General features: G+C 43.3%; 1 protein-coding gene across 2 annotated transcripts in view; it reads right to left on the minus strand.

The window, feature by feature from the left end:
• The window catches only part of CEP68 (centrosomal protein 68), a 31965-nt gene extending 18876 nt beyond the window's left edge, over positions 1 to 13089 (minus strand). The window contains exons 1-4 of one of the 2 annotated variants that reach the window (XM_036751682.1): positions 12637 to 13089; positions 8228 to 9775; positions 6720 to 6842; positions 4294 to 4390 (exon numbers count right to left, since the gene is read on the minus strand). In XM_036751682.1, the coding sequence (XP_036607577.1) occupies positions 4294 to 4390; positions 6720 to 6842; positions 8228 to 9775; positions 12637 to 13071 (2203 nt within the window). In that variant the 5' untranslated portion in view covers positions 13072 to 13089. Of the gene's footprint in view, positions 1 to 4293; positions 4391 to 6719; positions 6846 to 8227; positions 9776 to 12636 lie in introns of those variants that run through there. The other variant, XM_036751683.1, reaches the window with a different exon arrangement.
• Between the last annotated feature and the right edge of the window lie 298 nt (positions 13090 to 13387).

Genomic DNA, 13387 nt, shown 5'->3' on the forward strand with positions numbered 1-13387 from the left:
TACTACCAAATATCCTCCTCACTCCTTAGAAATACTTCTATTCTTTTTTTCATCCTGCTCCTCCCATCTCCAGTTCCGTCCTTCTTCCAAGGGAGTAGGAGAACTACGGTGCTAAAGCTACAGAAACTAGGGCAGACCGAGAGCCAGGGTAGACCACTTTTACTGACCTACAGTTGAATCTGGATTGGTAAACACTTATCTAGACAACTTTTATTGGCAGAACATACGAAAGATGAACTTAATAATAAAGATTTTTGTAACTGTGACCCAGAACTTTTAATAAAGAAATCCACTTTCCTTCTGAACATAATATATAATCTCCTTAACTAAAAAATTTTCCCTACAGCTACATCTATTTTTTTCCCCTCCTATGGCTCTTCCCTCCTACCTATACCCTTTAAGGATGCTACCAAAAATAGCAGAGATTTACCTCACTTAACTTCCTCTATCCCCACTCACAACCACTCTGGTGGATGGACAGGGAAGAACAGGTAAATGGAAAGCTGAAGGGGAAAGAATATGTATTTGAAGAATTCATATTCAAAGAGTTAGATACTGACACAAAAATTTGGGGCACATACCAGTCTTTTCATGTTATCCCTCTGTTTAGATACCTTTTGTGATTCCCGCATTTCCTACTATATCAAATCTAAGTTCCCTCTAGGTGGCTGTTCCATAATCAGGATTTAACCTACCTAGTTAACCATCTCCCTTTCCAAATGCATGCCCAATCTAGTCAGGTTCAACTTTTCACTGTTCCAGGTACACTTCCTCTTTATTTATGGCTTCGTTCATTATGTTAATCTCACCCGGAATGCCCAACCTTCTGCCTATCCAAACTACCAACTTACAAAGTTTCAATTCAAATCCCACCTCTTCCATAAAGTCTTCCCTGACAAGGCCAATCCTTACAGACTTGTACTTCCTCTTCTGAACTTCAACAACCACTTAAATATGTGATCCTTGAGTCCTTTAATCTTAAATCTTTTTGTTTCTTCCCTGCCCCTTCCACTTTCTGGATCTTGCTGAGACACAGACTCCCTGGCTACTCTTTCTAGGACTGGTTGCACTTTCACTCATTCAACCCAAGTTGGAATAATCCTTACCACACACTGCCACTTCCATGTTCTCCTCCTAACACCATCACTCAGTAACCTCTCCTTCTTTGAGATGCACTTAATGAGTATTTTGACACCAAATCAAAATTCTGGTAGCTGTTGTCTACCAGCCTCCAGGGCATTCTCCTTCTTTCCTCAATGAGTTCAGTGACCTGTTCACAGACTTTCTCTGCTCCCCAACTGCTGCCCTCATACTAAGGGACTTCAACATTCATGACATTCCCTCAAACACCATGATCTTAAAGTTCCTCATTTCTCATGAACTAATCCACTACCCCACTGCAGCCAGAGATGGTCAAAACCTTGATCATCAAATGCGTGCTCCACTTCCATGTTCATGAACTCTGAAATTCTCTTACCTGATTGCAGTCTGTTGACATTCTACCTCTCCCTCTGCCTTGCAACTTTAATCCCTAATCTTAGTCTACACTACAACCTCCCCTCAATGATTCTGTTTTTTCCCAGGCCATTACCTCTACACTGGCCATACTCACCTCCCTTTTACATCTTGACTCCTTAGTGAACCAATTCAACTCTATACCATCTTCTTGAATTCCTTGCCCTCTTATTTCATCAGTGATCTTGCCCTGCCAATCTTCAACCTTGGCTTACTCTCTGCTGTCTTTATTTCTACTCATGTACAACTGAATGAAGCTGGAGAAAATCATGAAACTGTGTCAACTGGGTCCACTACAAATTTATATTAAATAATCTCAACTCTCACTGCAGCAAGGCCATCCTTTTACATCTGCCTAGCTGATGTACTCTCTCAATCACCATAGCAACCTTCCAAGGTTTCTTATTACTCTTCAAACCCCCCATAGCTAGCTTTCCCTCTCAGCTGAGAACACTGCCTCATGTTTCACCGATAAAACTGAGGCCATTCTCAGAGTTCCCTTTCTCTACTCTTCCTCATCTTAAATCAACCAGATGCCTTCTTCAACTACCTCCTCCTTACTTCTTTCAATCATGAAAAGGTGGCCCTTTCTCTTGCTAGAACAAAGTCATCTTCATGCACAAGTGATCCCATTTCATCTCCAGAATGTTTCCCTCTCCCAATCATCCTTTCTTTCTCATTCATCTTCTCCTCTCTACAGGCTGCTTCTCTATTGCCTACAAACACGCTCATGTTTCACAAGCCCAACTGCCCACTGGAAATCTCTAACTGGATGTTCTGTAAATATCTTAAACTCAACATGTCCAGAATTCTCAGTCTTTCCCTCCACAAATAATTTTTCCTAACTTCCGTAATAATGTCCAGGGTTCCCCCATCAACCCAATCGTTCAGGCTGGCAACCTAGGTGTAATCTTTGACTCCTTGCCCTCTCTCACACCCCTCTATATCCAGTCTGTTGCCAAATGCTGTTGATTTTACTTAACATCTCTCATACATACCCCTTCTCTTGTCTGAAGCTGTCACATCTCTAGTGTAAGCCCTCACCTCACATCTACATTATTGCAACAGCCTGCTGGCTGGTCTCCTTGCCCTAATTCATCTTCTAGTCAGCTGTCAAACTGATCTTCCCAAAGTTCAGGTCTAACCATGTCAGAAACCCCACTTCGAATTCAATCAAATCCAATGGCTCCCTATCACCTTCAAGACCAACCACAAAATCCTCTGCTTGATGTTGAAAGCCTTTCCTATCCTGGCCCCCTCCTACCTTTCCAGTATTCTGCTTTTTTCTTTTTTTGAGGGGGGAAGGCAGGGCAATTGGGGTTAAGTGACTTGCCCAAGGTCACACAGCTAGTACATGTGTCAAGTGTCTGAGGCCAGATTTGAACTCAGTTCCTCCTGACTCCAGGGCCGGTGCTCTATTCACTGCACCGCCTAGCTGCCCTGCAGTATTCTTATACCATACAAACTCCCATGTACTCTACAATCCAGTGACACTGGCCTTCCTGCGGTCCCTCAAACAAGATACACTTTCTCCAGGCCATGGATATTTTCACAGGCTTTCCTTCTTACTTGGAATTCTCTCCTTATTTTTGCCTCCTGGCTTTTCTGGGTTTCTTCAAGTCCCAGCTAAAGTACTACCTTCTACAAGAAGCCTTTCTTAATCCCCCTTAACACCAGTGGTCTTTTTTCTGTTGATTATCTTTAATTTATCCTGCATCTTGCATGTACATACTTGTTTGTATAGTCTCCCCATTAGACTGTGAGCTCCTTGAGAGCAGGGACTGTCTTTTTGCCCTGTTTTGTATCCCTAGAAGTTAGCACAGTACCTAGGCATATAGTAGGTGCCCAAGAAATGCTTGCTGAGTGACTACGTAACTGTGCCTTACTGATCTATTGGGGAGGCAATATGTGAGATGGAAAGAGCACTAGACTTGGAGTCTAAAGACAAGGGTTTGATTCTCAGCTTTACCACCAGCTAACTGGGCAGAACTGGTAGTAATAGGTGGAAATTATAGGCAAAATGCAGGCTTGATATTAGAAAGAACTTTCTAAAAATTAGAGCTATTCATATATAGAATGGGCTGCCTCAGGATACAGAAGGTTCCCCTGTATTGTATTTAGATCCCCAATTATGCTGTAAGCTTTACAGGCTTCTGTATACTCCTATAGAGCCTACCGCAATGCTGAGTACAAAAATCCTTTTTTTTATTAGTCAAATGTACTTTTAAACCTCTAGGTCCACTTTTTATTCCTTCACAGACCCTGACTCACTTTAAAAAGTAAACATTCTACTTGGCCCATAAAATTGGTATCAGTTGGTCCCATATTTTCCATGGCCACCATGTACCCACTCATCATCCTCCTGCCTTCTATGAGGTACCTGTACATCTCTAGACTGAATTATTTGCCCTTATATAATCATACTTGCTCCTCTAAAAGCCAAGCTTCCAATGGACACAAAAATAAAAAAACCATCAAATACTGTCAAAAGCAGATGGAATTTCCCATTTCCAGGGTCAAAGCAAAGATACATTTTTATTCTTTTAAGTGGAAAGACTAGGCAATAGCCAGCAAGTGCAAGGGAAAGATGAGTAGTAGTACAGATGTTTAGCTAGCACAAGGGGAGTTAATGGGAATCTCATGGCATATGATTTAGAGTTTGTACAATATAGGTTTCTTATCTCTGTGCAGAGTAAATATCAGTCCTAGATACTACTTTCATGAGAGAAGAGGGACATTGGCTATAGTCTATATGAAGCAAAGTATCAAACATCTCACCTGATGCATTCTCCAATAAGCACTGGAGTAGAATTTCCCCTTTCTGTAAGACATTCTCAGTCAGGGATTGGTGTTCAGCTATGTCTTTTTTAAATTGCTGAAAAAGGCATCAGGATAAAGAAAAATGAACATTTTATGAGCATAATTTATTAAATTGTATAAGAAAAAGTGCTGCCAAATTAAACTAATATAAAGCCACCATATTAACTAAGATGAAGAATAAATAAAACCCCCATCTAAGCGCTTCTGATGTCTTTGCTTAACACCAGAGAGACTCTGAAACTACGAAAATACAAAGAGACAAACTTTACTGTTGTCTGCTAGAGAATGCCTGCCTGATGGTCGAATGAGACCATCTCAATGGCAGAGCACAGCTCATTTAGAGCTAGAAAGCATCTTTAAGTTCATCTAGTCCAACCTCTTCATTTCTAGAGAGGAGAGACTGAGTAATAAGCAGCAGAGCCAGGATGTGGACCCAGGTCCTCTGATACTGAATCCCCCATAGTCATCTGTATCACTGTTCTCTTTTAAATGTCTTGAGAAGAAATTCCCACTCTTTCTCCCTTCAACCCTCCCTCCCCATAACCCAGGGCATCACAAATTGTCTCAAATATTTTTCATGAACTTTTCAAAGCAAAACTAATTCTAATTAACTTGGTTTTGGAAAAAAAAATACCCAAATACCAGAGAGTAGAAGGCAACACTTTTTGTGTGCTGGGGTTTAGACAGTTCTGTTTGAGACACAGAAGGATGTCCTTCCTCATGGACTATTCTAAATTGTAATAAAATGCACTGAAGATCGTCTCCCCACTGGGAGAATGGAAGAGAAAATATGTGAGGGCCCCATAGAAGGGCACCAAACTAGAGGGGAGAAGAATCACGGCATTCTCCCTCGCCAGGTGAAGGCCACCTGGACAGCCTCACCTAGTTTCGGGGTGATTTTGGTCTTTAGGGCAAGAGAGTAAGAGAAGGGGAAGGGAATGAGCATATGTATGGCACCCACTATGTAGCAGGCACTGTGCTTAGCGCTCTAGGGACATTATCTCGTTTGATCCTCACAAAAGCCCTGTGGGGCTGGAGGAGCTATTCTGGTGCTGCTGCCTCCATTTTACACTTGGGGAAACTGAGGCAAACCGAGGTTAAATGATGTCTGAGAACAGACCTGAACTCGAATCCTCCTGACTCTAGGCCCAGCACTCTAACCACTGACCAAGGTAAGACAAAGCCTATCCAATGGGTTTCCCCTGCAGGTTTTTCTAACCACTAGCTCCTCTCTGGCCTTAGTAAGATCACAGATTCAGGGCTGAGAAGGACCTCTGAGGTCATCTAGACTAACCCCTTCATCTTCATCAGGTAAGGAAAAATGCCCAAGAGAATTTAAGTAGCTTGTCCAAGGTTGCGCTGGGGGAAGGGCCAGGATTAGAACCCAGTTCCTCTGATTCCAGATCTGGGAATCTTTCTGTGTGGGCTTTTGGAGGCCTAGATAGAAGGCAGCTTCTAATTATTTCTGCCACATCCCATCTTACTCTAAGTTGACCCTCCATGACACAGCGGCCTCACACCTTTAGCCCCAGAGTAAGTCCCAAGCCTCATCAAGAGTGAGCCATTCCAGAAGGACTGGACTAGCTTAGACTCCCTGTACTCCCCACCATGCCTTTCTCTTGTATGATAGGCAACTAATTGCATTTCATTCAACTCCAACAAAGTGGGGGAACCCCTATGAACAGGGCGGAGCAGGAACCAGGCTTAGTCAACTTGACAGCCTGCCTCCAGATAAAATAAAACAACAGCTTCTCTCCGTGGAAGAGCTTCTGGTCAGGCATTGTACCCTTCAAAGGCTCTAACAATTTGCAGAAAGAATCTTAGGGAAACAATTCTTGCTGAAGTGCCTTATTTCCTAGAAAACAAATACTCTGCCCTTACAGGATGGGAAGTAATTTCCCAAGACAATGCACTAGAGAAACGAATCAAGTAATCCAACTAACAACGATTAACAAAGACGGCAGCACTGGGTTCAGCACAGCACCTGGCTCTGATGCTTACTCGCTGACTGTACCACTTTGCCTTGTTTAAGCCTCAGTATCTTCATATGGAAAATGGGACTAATAATATTTGCCCTGCCTTTTTCACAAGGTTGTTGTAAGGAAGGTGCTTTGTAACCCTAAAGTGCTGTGTCAATGTGAGCTACTAATCCGGAAAACCAGGAGCCCCACGTTAAGCAGATTTATTGGCTTTCTTCTTTCTGCTTTTGGCAGGAGGAGGAAAAAACTGCCCCTCCCAGCAGCGTGGTCAGGGGGATTCTAATGTTCACAAGATAAGACAAAAGTTTGTGATGTTAACGCCAAATAATTTAGCCAACCCCCCCCCCCCCGCCCCCGCCAAAGAGGACAGATGGGTATAGAGAACACATGGGGCTTTATACTTACCCGATAAAGCTGTAGGGAAGACTTGAGACTTGCAAGGTTAGACTTTGGTGGAATCAAATTGTCCGTAACTTCAGCTACTTTATATAGCCAGCAAATCAGCTCTTCCAGGTAACAGCAAAATATCTACTGAGGCCAAATATAACTGTTATTTATCTGTGTTCCAGGGACACCAATATAAAGACAAATATCCTTTTACCGCAGACACAGGGTTTCTTCCAAGGCTACTTAACGTATGAATAATGACTCTTGGACCTCATTTCTCCCTGATTACTTCCCTATACTTCTAAAGCCCTGCCCTGCAGGAAGGCCTCTATCATACATATCATATCAAACATTTAACCTTTTAGTTCAGTATCTCTACTATCTGGGTTAATACCTAGAAAAAGAGATGCTAACCTAGACTGAGAAAATGCAATATTGCCTGTGAAAAATCTGGGGGAAAGGGCAGCCATGTTCATAACAGGGCTACATAAATGTCAGCTGGTATGGTTGTTTTAGCATGTTAACTTAAAAAGCTACTTCTGCTGAAAAAGGTTAGCCTAGAACAAATGGCCACAAACATCCCTGACCTTAAAACATTATTGAAAATAACAATAAAATTTTTTATCTTGTATCTTTCTTCACAAACCTAAGGACCAGAACACTAAAAAGTCACAGAATCTCAGAACTGAAAGAGATGTGGGAAATTATCTATTTCAGATGCTTCATTCTAAAAATGCTTCATCCTATAGATGAGGCAACCAAAGTCCTGAGAACTGCACTACAGTGACTCTCCAGAGTCACAAATACTCTACTCCCACAGACTGTCACTTACTGGAGGTGCAGTGACTTCCCCACAGCAGAACTGAGACTACAATTTGGGTTTCCTGAGTCCCAGTTCATTGCTTTTTCTATTACACTACAATTCAAGGGACCTGGATTCGAATCCTAGCTCTGTCCCTGGGTGTAGCCTTTGGTACAGCTAGCTACTTCAACTTTCTTGTGTCTCAGCATTCTCACTGTAAAATGGAGATATTATTTGCCCAGCATTACCTTCTTTGAGCAGATGAGTTTTATGTGAAGTATAACGCTCTCTATAAGTATGAGACATTGTTTTTATTAAGTGACAGACCACAGGAAGAACGAAGAAAGAAAATCCTTCATATGCCCCCTGCCCTCCAAAAAAGCATAATGCAGCAGATGAAACCACGCTTCTATATTTGAAACTCAGTGGGGTAGCTCACATACTCTCTCCCACTCTACCAAGAAAGACCAGTCTGACTTCTGGAACATGTGAGTCCACAGTGAAATGATGAAGTCCTTGGATCTAGAACCCCAGTTTTATAACCAACACCAAGGGGTTGGATCACAATGGCCTCTCTTACAGTGACAGTTGAGACCAGCTACCACATGATAACACTACAAAGTAAAGCTTAGCTTGCCCAGGCAATAATTTAATCTGGGGGTTTAGGGGAGGTAGTGGTAAGAGAGATCATCATGTAAATATCTTTAAATTTTCTTTTCCTTACCTTCACACACTGTAGAAGGGATTCTCTTTCTTGGACCCTCTCTTTCTTTGGATTTTGCCCTTCTGGTTTCAAGTCAGAATAAGCCAGCCCAGCAAGCATTTTCCTAAAGGAAGAAATTGTCTTCAGTCGGCTGGCTGGGCCTCCTGGGTCTTGACTGATTAATATGTTAGCATTGCCTTCCCTATCAAGTTCTTGAAACTGAAAGTGGGGGATCTGGGTACAGCAATCCCTATCTGCAGTACCCCATTTCCCTCTGGATTCTTCCCAGGTAGGAGACTGCCTTTTGGTATGGTGCAGAAGGGGAGCTGGCTCTTTATCACCAGAGGCAGCTGGTAAACCTTGCCCTTCAGCAGCTACAGAAGGCTGAGAATCAGATGTCTGAATGGTAGACAGATATGGAGCCAGACTGGAAACCTGGGTCAGCCGAGGGGGCAGAGCAAGATACTCTTCTTCAATTTCAATATCCTCTTGTGCTTTCCACCCTGATTCCATTGGAGCCTCATGGGAAAGACACTGGAGATCACCACTCCCATCATTCTTTCCAGTAAGTGTTGAAAAGGAACTCCCTCTGGACCATTCTCCAGGTGATGGCAAGTGCGCCTCAAGGCAGCTTCCCATAGGTAGAGATTCCCGGAAGTTCATCAGAGGCTGCTCCTTGTCATTCTGTACAGCACATCTACTACCGGCTTTGGGAGTAGATGTTAACTGACCAGAACCTGCCAAACCAAAGCTGCCCTGGGTCTGGGACATTACAGTAGAAAACCTGTCGTCACAGTTTCTAGATTCTGGAGGGAGTTGAACATCTGGTTCTGTACGTAGGCAGTCATGGGACAGAGTAGTGGGAGACTTCAGGGTATTCTCAGGTGAGAGGGAAAAGCTGTCCAGGTCAACACCTGAGTCATGCAGGAAGGTGTCAGCCAGCACATGGCTGTCAACGTGCTTTGGAAGTTGGGCTTTGGGCTTTAAAGGGTAAGTATAATCAAGCAAGTCTTCATACTCTTTATTGGGATTCCAGAGAGGGGAGCGACGATTGGGAGATGGAGGCAGGGAGTCAGGCAGCACACAGGCCCAGTAATCAGTCTGAAAGGAGGACCGCCTCCTGCTTGCCTCAGCTACAGCTCCACCACTGCAGGATGCTAGACATGGCATCCCATGTGTTTGAGGCATGGGGCCCAATGCAGAGCTCAATAAACCAGATGGTAAACATGAGGCTGTGGGCTCAAGTGAAGAGCTTTTAGGAGGCCACAGGCTTTGCGATCCTGTCTTCTCTCTCTGTCTCAGGAAACCATTTGGGGTAGGTGAGGTGGGAAAGCTGTGGCTGGAAAGAGAAAGGGCAGATAAATCTAGGTTCAGCAAAGATTTCCACCTCAATGAGAAAGAAGAATTGGAGTTGTAAGGTTGTTGCCTAGGACCATGGATTCGGGGGGATTCAAAACTGGAGTGGTCATCTTCATCATCAGCAACCTCTCCTGAGCTGAGAGTCCTGGCTAGAGGATCAGCAATATTCTGAGGTAGCTCTGGACAGTCAAGACACAATTTCTCCTCCATCTGTAGTAAAAAAGGAAGAGAGGGAAGAAGACAAAGACAAAAAAATAACCATAGAGGTGACTGTATTGAAGCAATTTACTAAGATAAAAACAGGGCCAAGGACTTTTATTTGGCACCTGGATGACAACCAAAAGGCCTCACTTTGGAAAAGAACTCTTTAGAATGGATAATTCAAGGATTCCCAAACTGTAAGACTCCAAGAATCTGATGAATGGCACTAGCACAATACCGGTGTCTTGGAATAGAGAAAACAGCTTTCATAGGATTTCTTTCCCAACAGATAAAACAGCAAAATACTGAAGACTGCCCACTTAGGGTGGGGGCTAGCCAAATAGGCCAGTGATGACTGGTACCAAATTTATGTCCCTTCTGAAAATCTTTGAGAAATATGTCAGGTAGATAGGACCTCATTCCATCTATGAATCTTCTTCATAGTGATCCCAGGACTAGGAGAAGGCATCCTGCAGAACTACACTCTCCCTTTGTTTTGACTGCATGTTCAAATACCAGTGTATAACTCGGCTCTCTTATATAAAACAACAGCTCATTACTTCAAGAAGTTGTGATCGTGGTAATGCTGAACAGCTCCAATTGAGGAAAAGCAGAATAAGGAGTACCACTAATAATAGCTTTGTTTAAAGGACACAGGCAGGATCTGTGAGGTGGGTTAGATTGCAGCCCAATGGTAACTCGACCTAAATCGAAGGAAGTGCTTGAGGCACAGAGGAGTTTAGGGGGACTTGCTGGGGTCACACAGCTATTAAGTGTTAGAGGGAGGATTTGGATTCAAAAGTTTTTAGAATCCCAGTAGCACTCTATCTACTAGGCCTTGCTGCCTCTCTTAGCTGATGCCATTTTTTGTTAAGTTCTCCCCTAATGCCTCCTTGTGGAGTACTGATCTTGGGTTCCTGGAGCCAACTGCCAATGGAATGTAGTAGGTCCCACGCAAATCAGAAAAGACACCAAGTTTGTGTCATCCAAGGACAAGTCTAGCTAACTTCAGAAAGTTCATTATCACATGCAGGGTGATGAATTTTTCAACTACATCAGCTCAAGAATACTGTAGTAAAGTCTGTCAATGGAAGAAGAAGTCTTGGCTGAAATTAAAGCTCCCTAAATTACTAAATGTGCATATGCATAAATGTGAATATGTAACTCGAAAAGACAGGAAGGGGTTATGAAGTTACTGGTAAGTTACTATTGATACACGTCATCAAGCATAAGGTTTACAAAAAGCAAACAAACCCTTAAGAACAAAATAAAAAGAAGGGGAAAATTAGGAGAATCTCAAAATTTTCCCTTAGCATTTTCAAGTAGTCCAATGGTAGAAGTAACGCTAAACTCATGCTCTTGGACCCTCGAAATCTATCTATTGTTTCATATGACTTTGCTCAGGGCACTCCAGACTGTTCAGTTCCTGGATAACACAGATAGATCCCAGAATGGATCCTTTATCTTCTCTCTGATATTTGAGGTCAGGATTCAGTGTCAGTGTCAACAGGACAGTGTCAACTGATTTCAAAAGGAAGATAAACATCTGGATGAATACAGACCCAGAAAAGGTACCCTAAGGTTCTATCCCAGGCCTCTTCTTTCTCTATACTCTGTCACTTAGTGATCTCACTGGGCTTAATTACCATCTCTATACAGATGACTCCAACATCTAGATCTTCAGCCCTGAGCTCCAGTCCTGTGTCACCTATTGGACATTTCAAAATGGACATCCCAAAGGCATCTCAAATGCAACCTGTCCAAAACAGATGCCATTATCTTTTCCCCTCTAGTCACCTGGTTGTGTAACCCTGGTGTCACCCTCCTTTCCCTTCTCTCCCTCACTCCACACAGCCAACCAGTGGACCAATCTTGTCTTGTACCTCCCTCTACATCTTTTGCATCAGCCCCCTTCTTTTCACTGGAAGACCCGCGACCTTAGTTCTTTTAACTCTCATCAAGACCACTGCCTCCTAATGGGTCTCTGAGCCAAGAGATTTTCCCCACTCCCTTTCATCCTCCACACAACTGCCGAAGTGATTTTCCTGACGCATAGGTCTATCCATATCACCTTTCTGTTCAATAAACTACAGTGGCTCCCTATTCATCTAGGATGAAACAGAAACTCCTTCATTTGACTTTTAAAGCCCTTTCCAACCTGGCCCCAACCTACCTTTCCAGCCTTTCAATAGATTAATCCCTTTCACACATTCTACAATCGCTTCACACTCACTCTGTGAGGCAGCGCTTGTATCAGGTAGTACAAGTATGATTATTATCCCCATTTTACAGATGACCCTCACTTTTGCCCTGGGTCCCCGGATGCCAAAACAATCAATCAATAAACATTTATTAAGTGCTTACTAAGTGCCAGGCGTAGTTCAAGTTCAGGAGAAAACAGATACAAGAGCAAGCTAGCTCCTGTCCTTGAAGAAGTTTACATTCTCCTTGAGGTGGTGGTAGGGGACAACATTTATACAAATAAGCATATAAAAAGTACATATGGAAGTGCAATGTCATTTTTTGAGTGTGGGGGAATGAGATCTAATAATCAAGGGAGTGACATAGTGTCCCACATGCCCACAACCAGGGCAGGGTAGGTAGTACAGGACGCAGGATTCTATCTTAGAGATGACATTAAACTTTGACCTTTCCTTGCTACTGACCTCTGGGAGCCAACCACTCTGATAAGGATAACTTGACCTCATCACATCTGTTTTTCCATCCATAAAATAAGTATCCAGGCTCTTATCTCACCTCGTATACTGGTTGGAGTGAACAAATAAAACAGTATCTGACTGAAAGCCACAGTGATCTGAAAGAAAGGTAATCTATAGATCCAGCGTACCATAAGCAACAACACTTCCTACCTGGGCTCCTACTTTGAGCAAAAGGTCTCCTGTTCCTGTTCCAGTCCCGTCTTCAGGAAGCAAATGGCTATAAACAGGTTCAGATCCAGTGATGAAGGACTCTCTCTCTGAGGTCTGGGTTTTGCCTTCTTTGTCTGTGTGGTGTTTCTTCCACACTCCAGCCGCAGCAATGTGGTCAGGCATGGCCTTCCTGTTGGTCAGCTCTTCTTCCTCCCCCCGTGGGACGCATTTTCCTCCACTGGCCTCTACAAAGTGTTGCACGCTGCCCAGAGACATCGAGCAATCTGTCTCTAGTTCTTGGCTGTTCCAAGCTCCATGGTGCTTCACATTCCCGTCCAGCACAGCCCCTGCCTCAGTCTCACTCTCTGCCAAAGTCTTTTCTTCACCAAGTGCCATTGAGGAGAGACTTCTGACTCTCCCTAGTTCAGGGCCCATGAGCTGCCAGCTCCCTACAGGAAACTGGAAAGGAACAGGAAAAAAGTAGTTATTTTTCTTACAATACAATGTACCCTTTCCTCCCACCTATCACAGAATCTGACTAAAGAAGAAAAGAACTCTAAAGCCATAAGCACCGTTTGCAAACACCAACTTTCTGAGGAAGCCTTAAGTCATAACTTCCCCTTGTGCCAAACCCTTCCAATGGAGCTTGTGAAAACAGCATTCTGTTACCTCCATTCAGAATAGTTAGTAAAGGTCCCAGCATCAGGTGGGGACTCCATAAGTGGAACCCACATTAAACAAACCTTAAGAC

Source organism: Trichosurus vulpecula, chromosome 3 (genome assembly GCF_011100635.1).
Source record: "Trichosurus vulpecula isolate mTriVul1 chromosome 3, mTriVul1.pri, whole genome shotgun sequence".
In the NCBI taxonomy this organism is placed as follows: Eukaryota; Metazoa; Chordata; class Mammalia; order Diprotodontia; family Phalangeridae; genus Trichosurus; species Trichosurus vulpecula.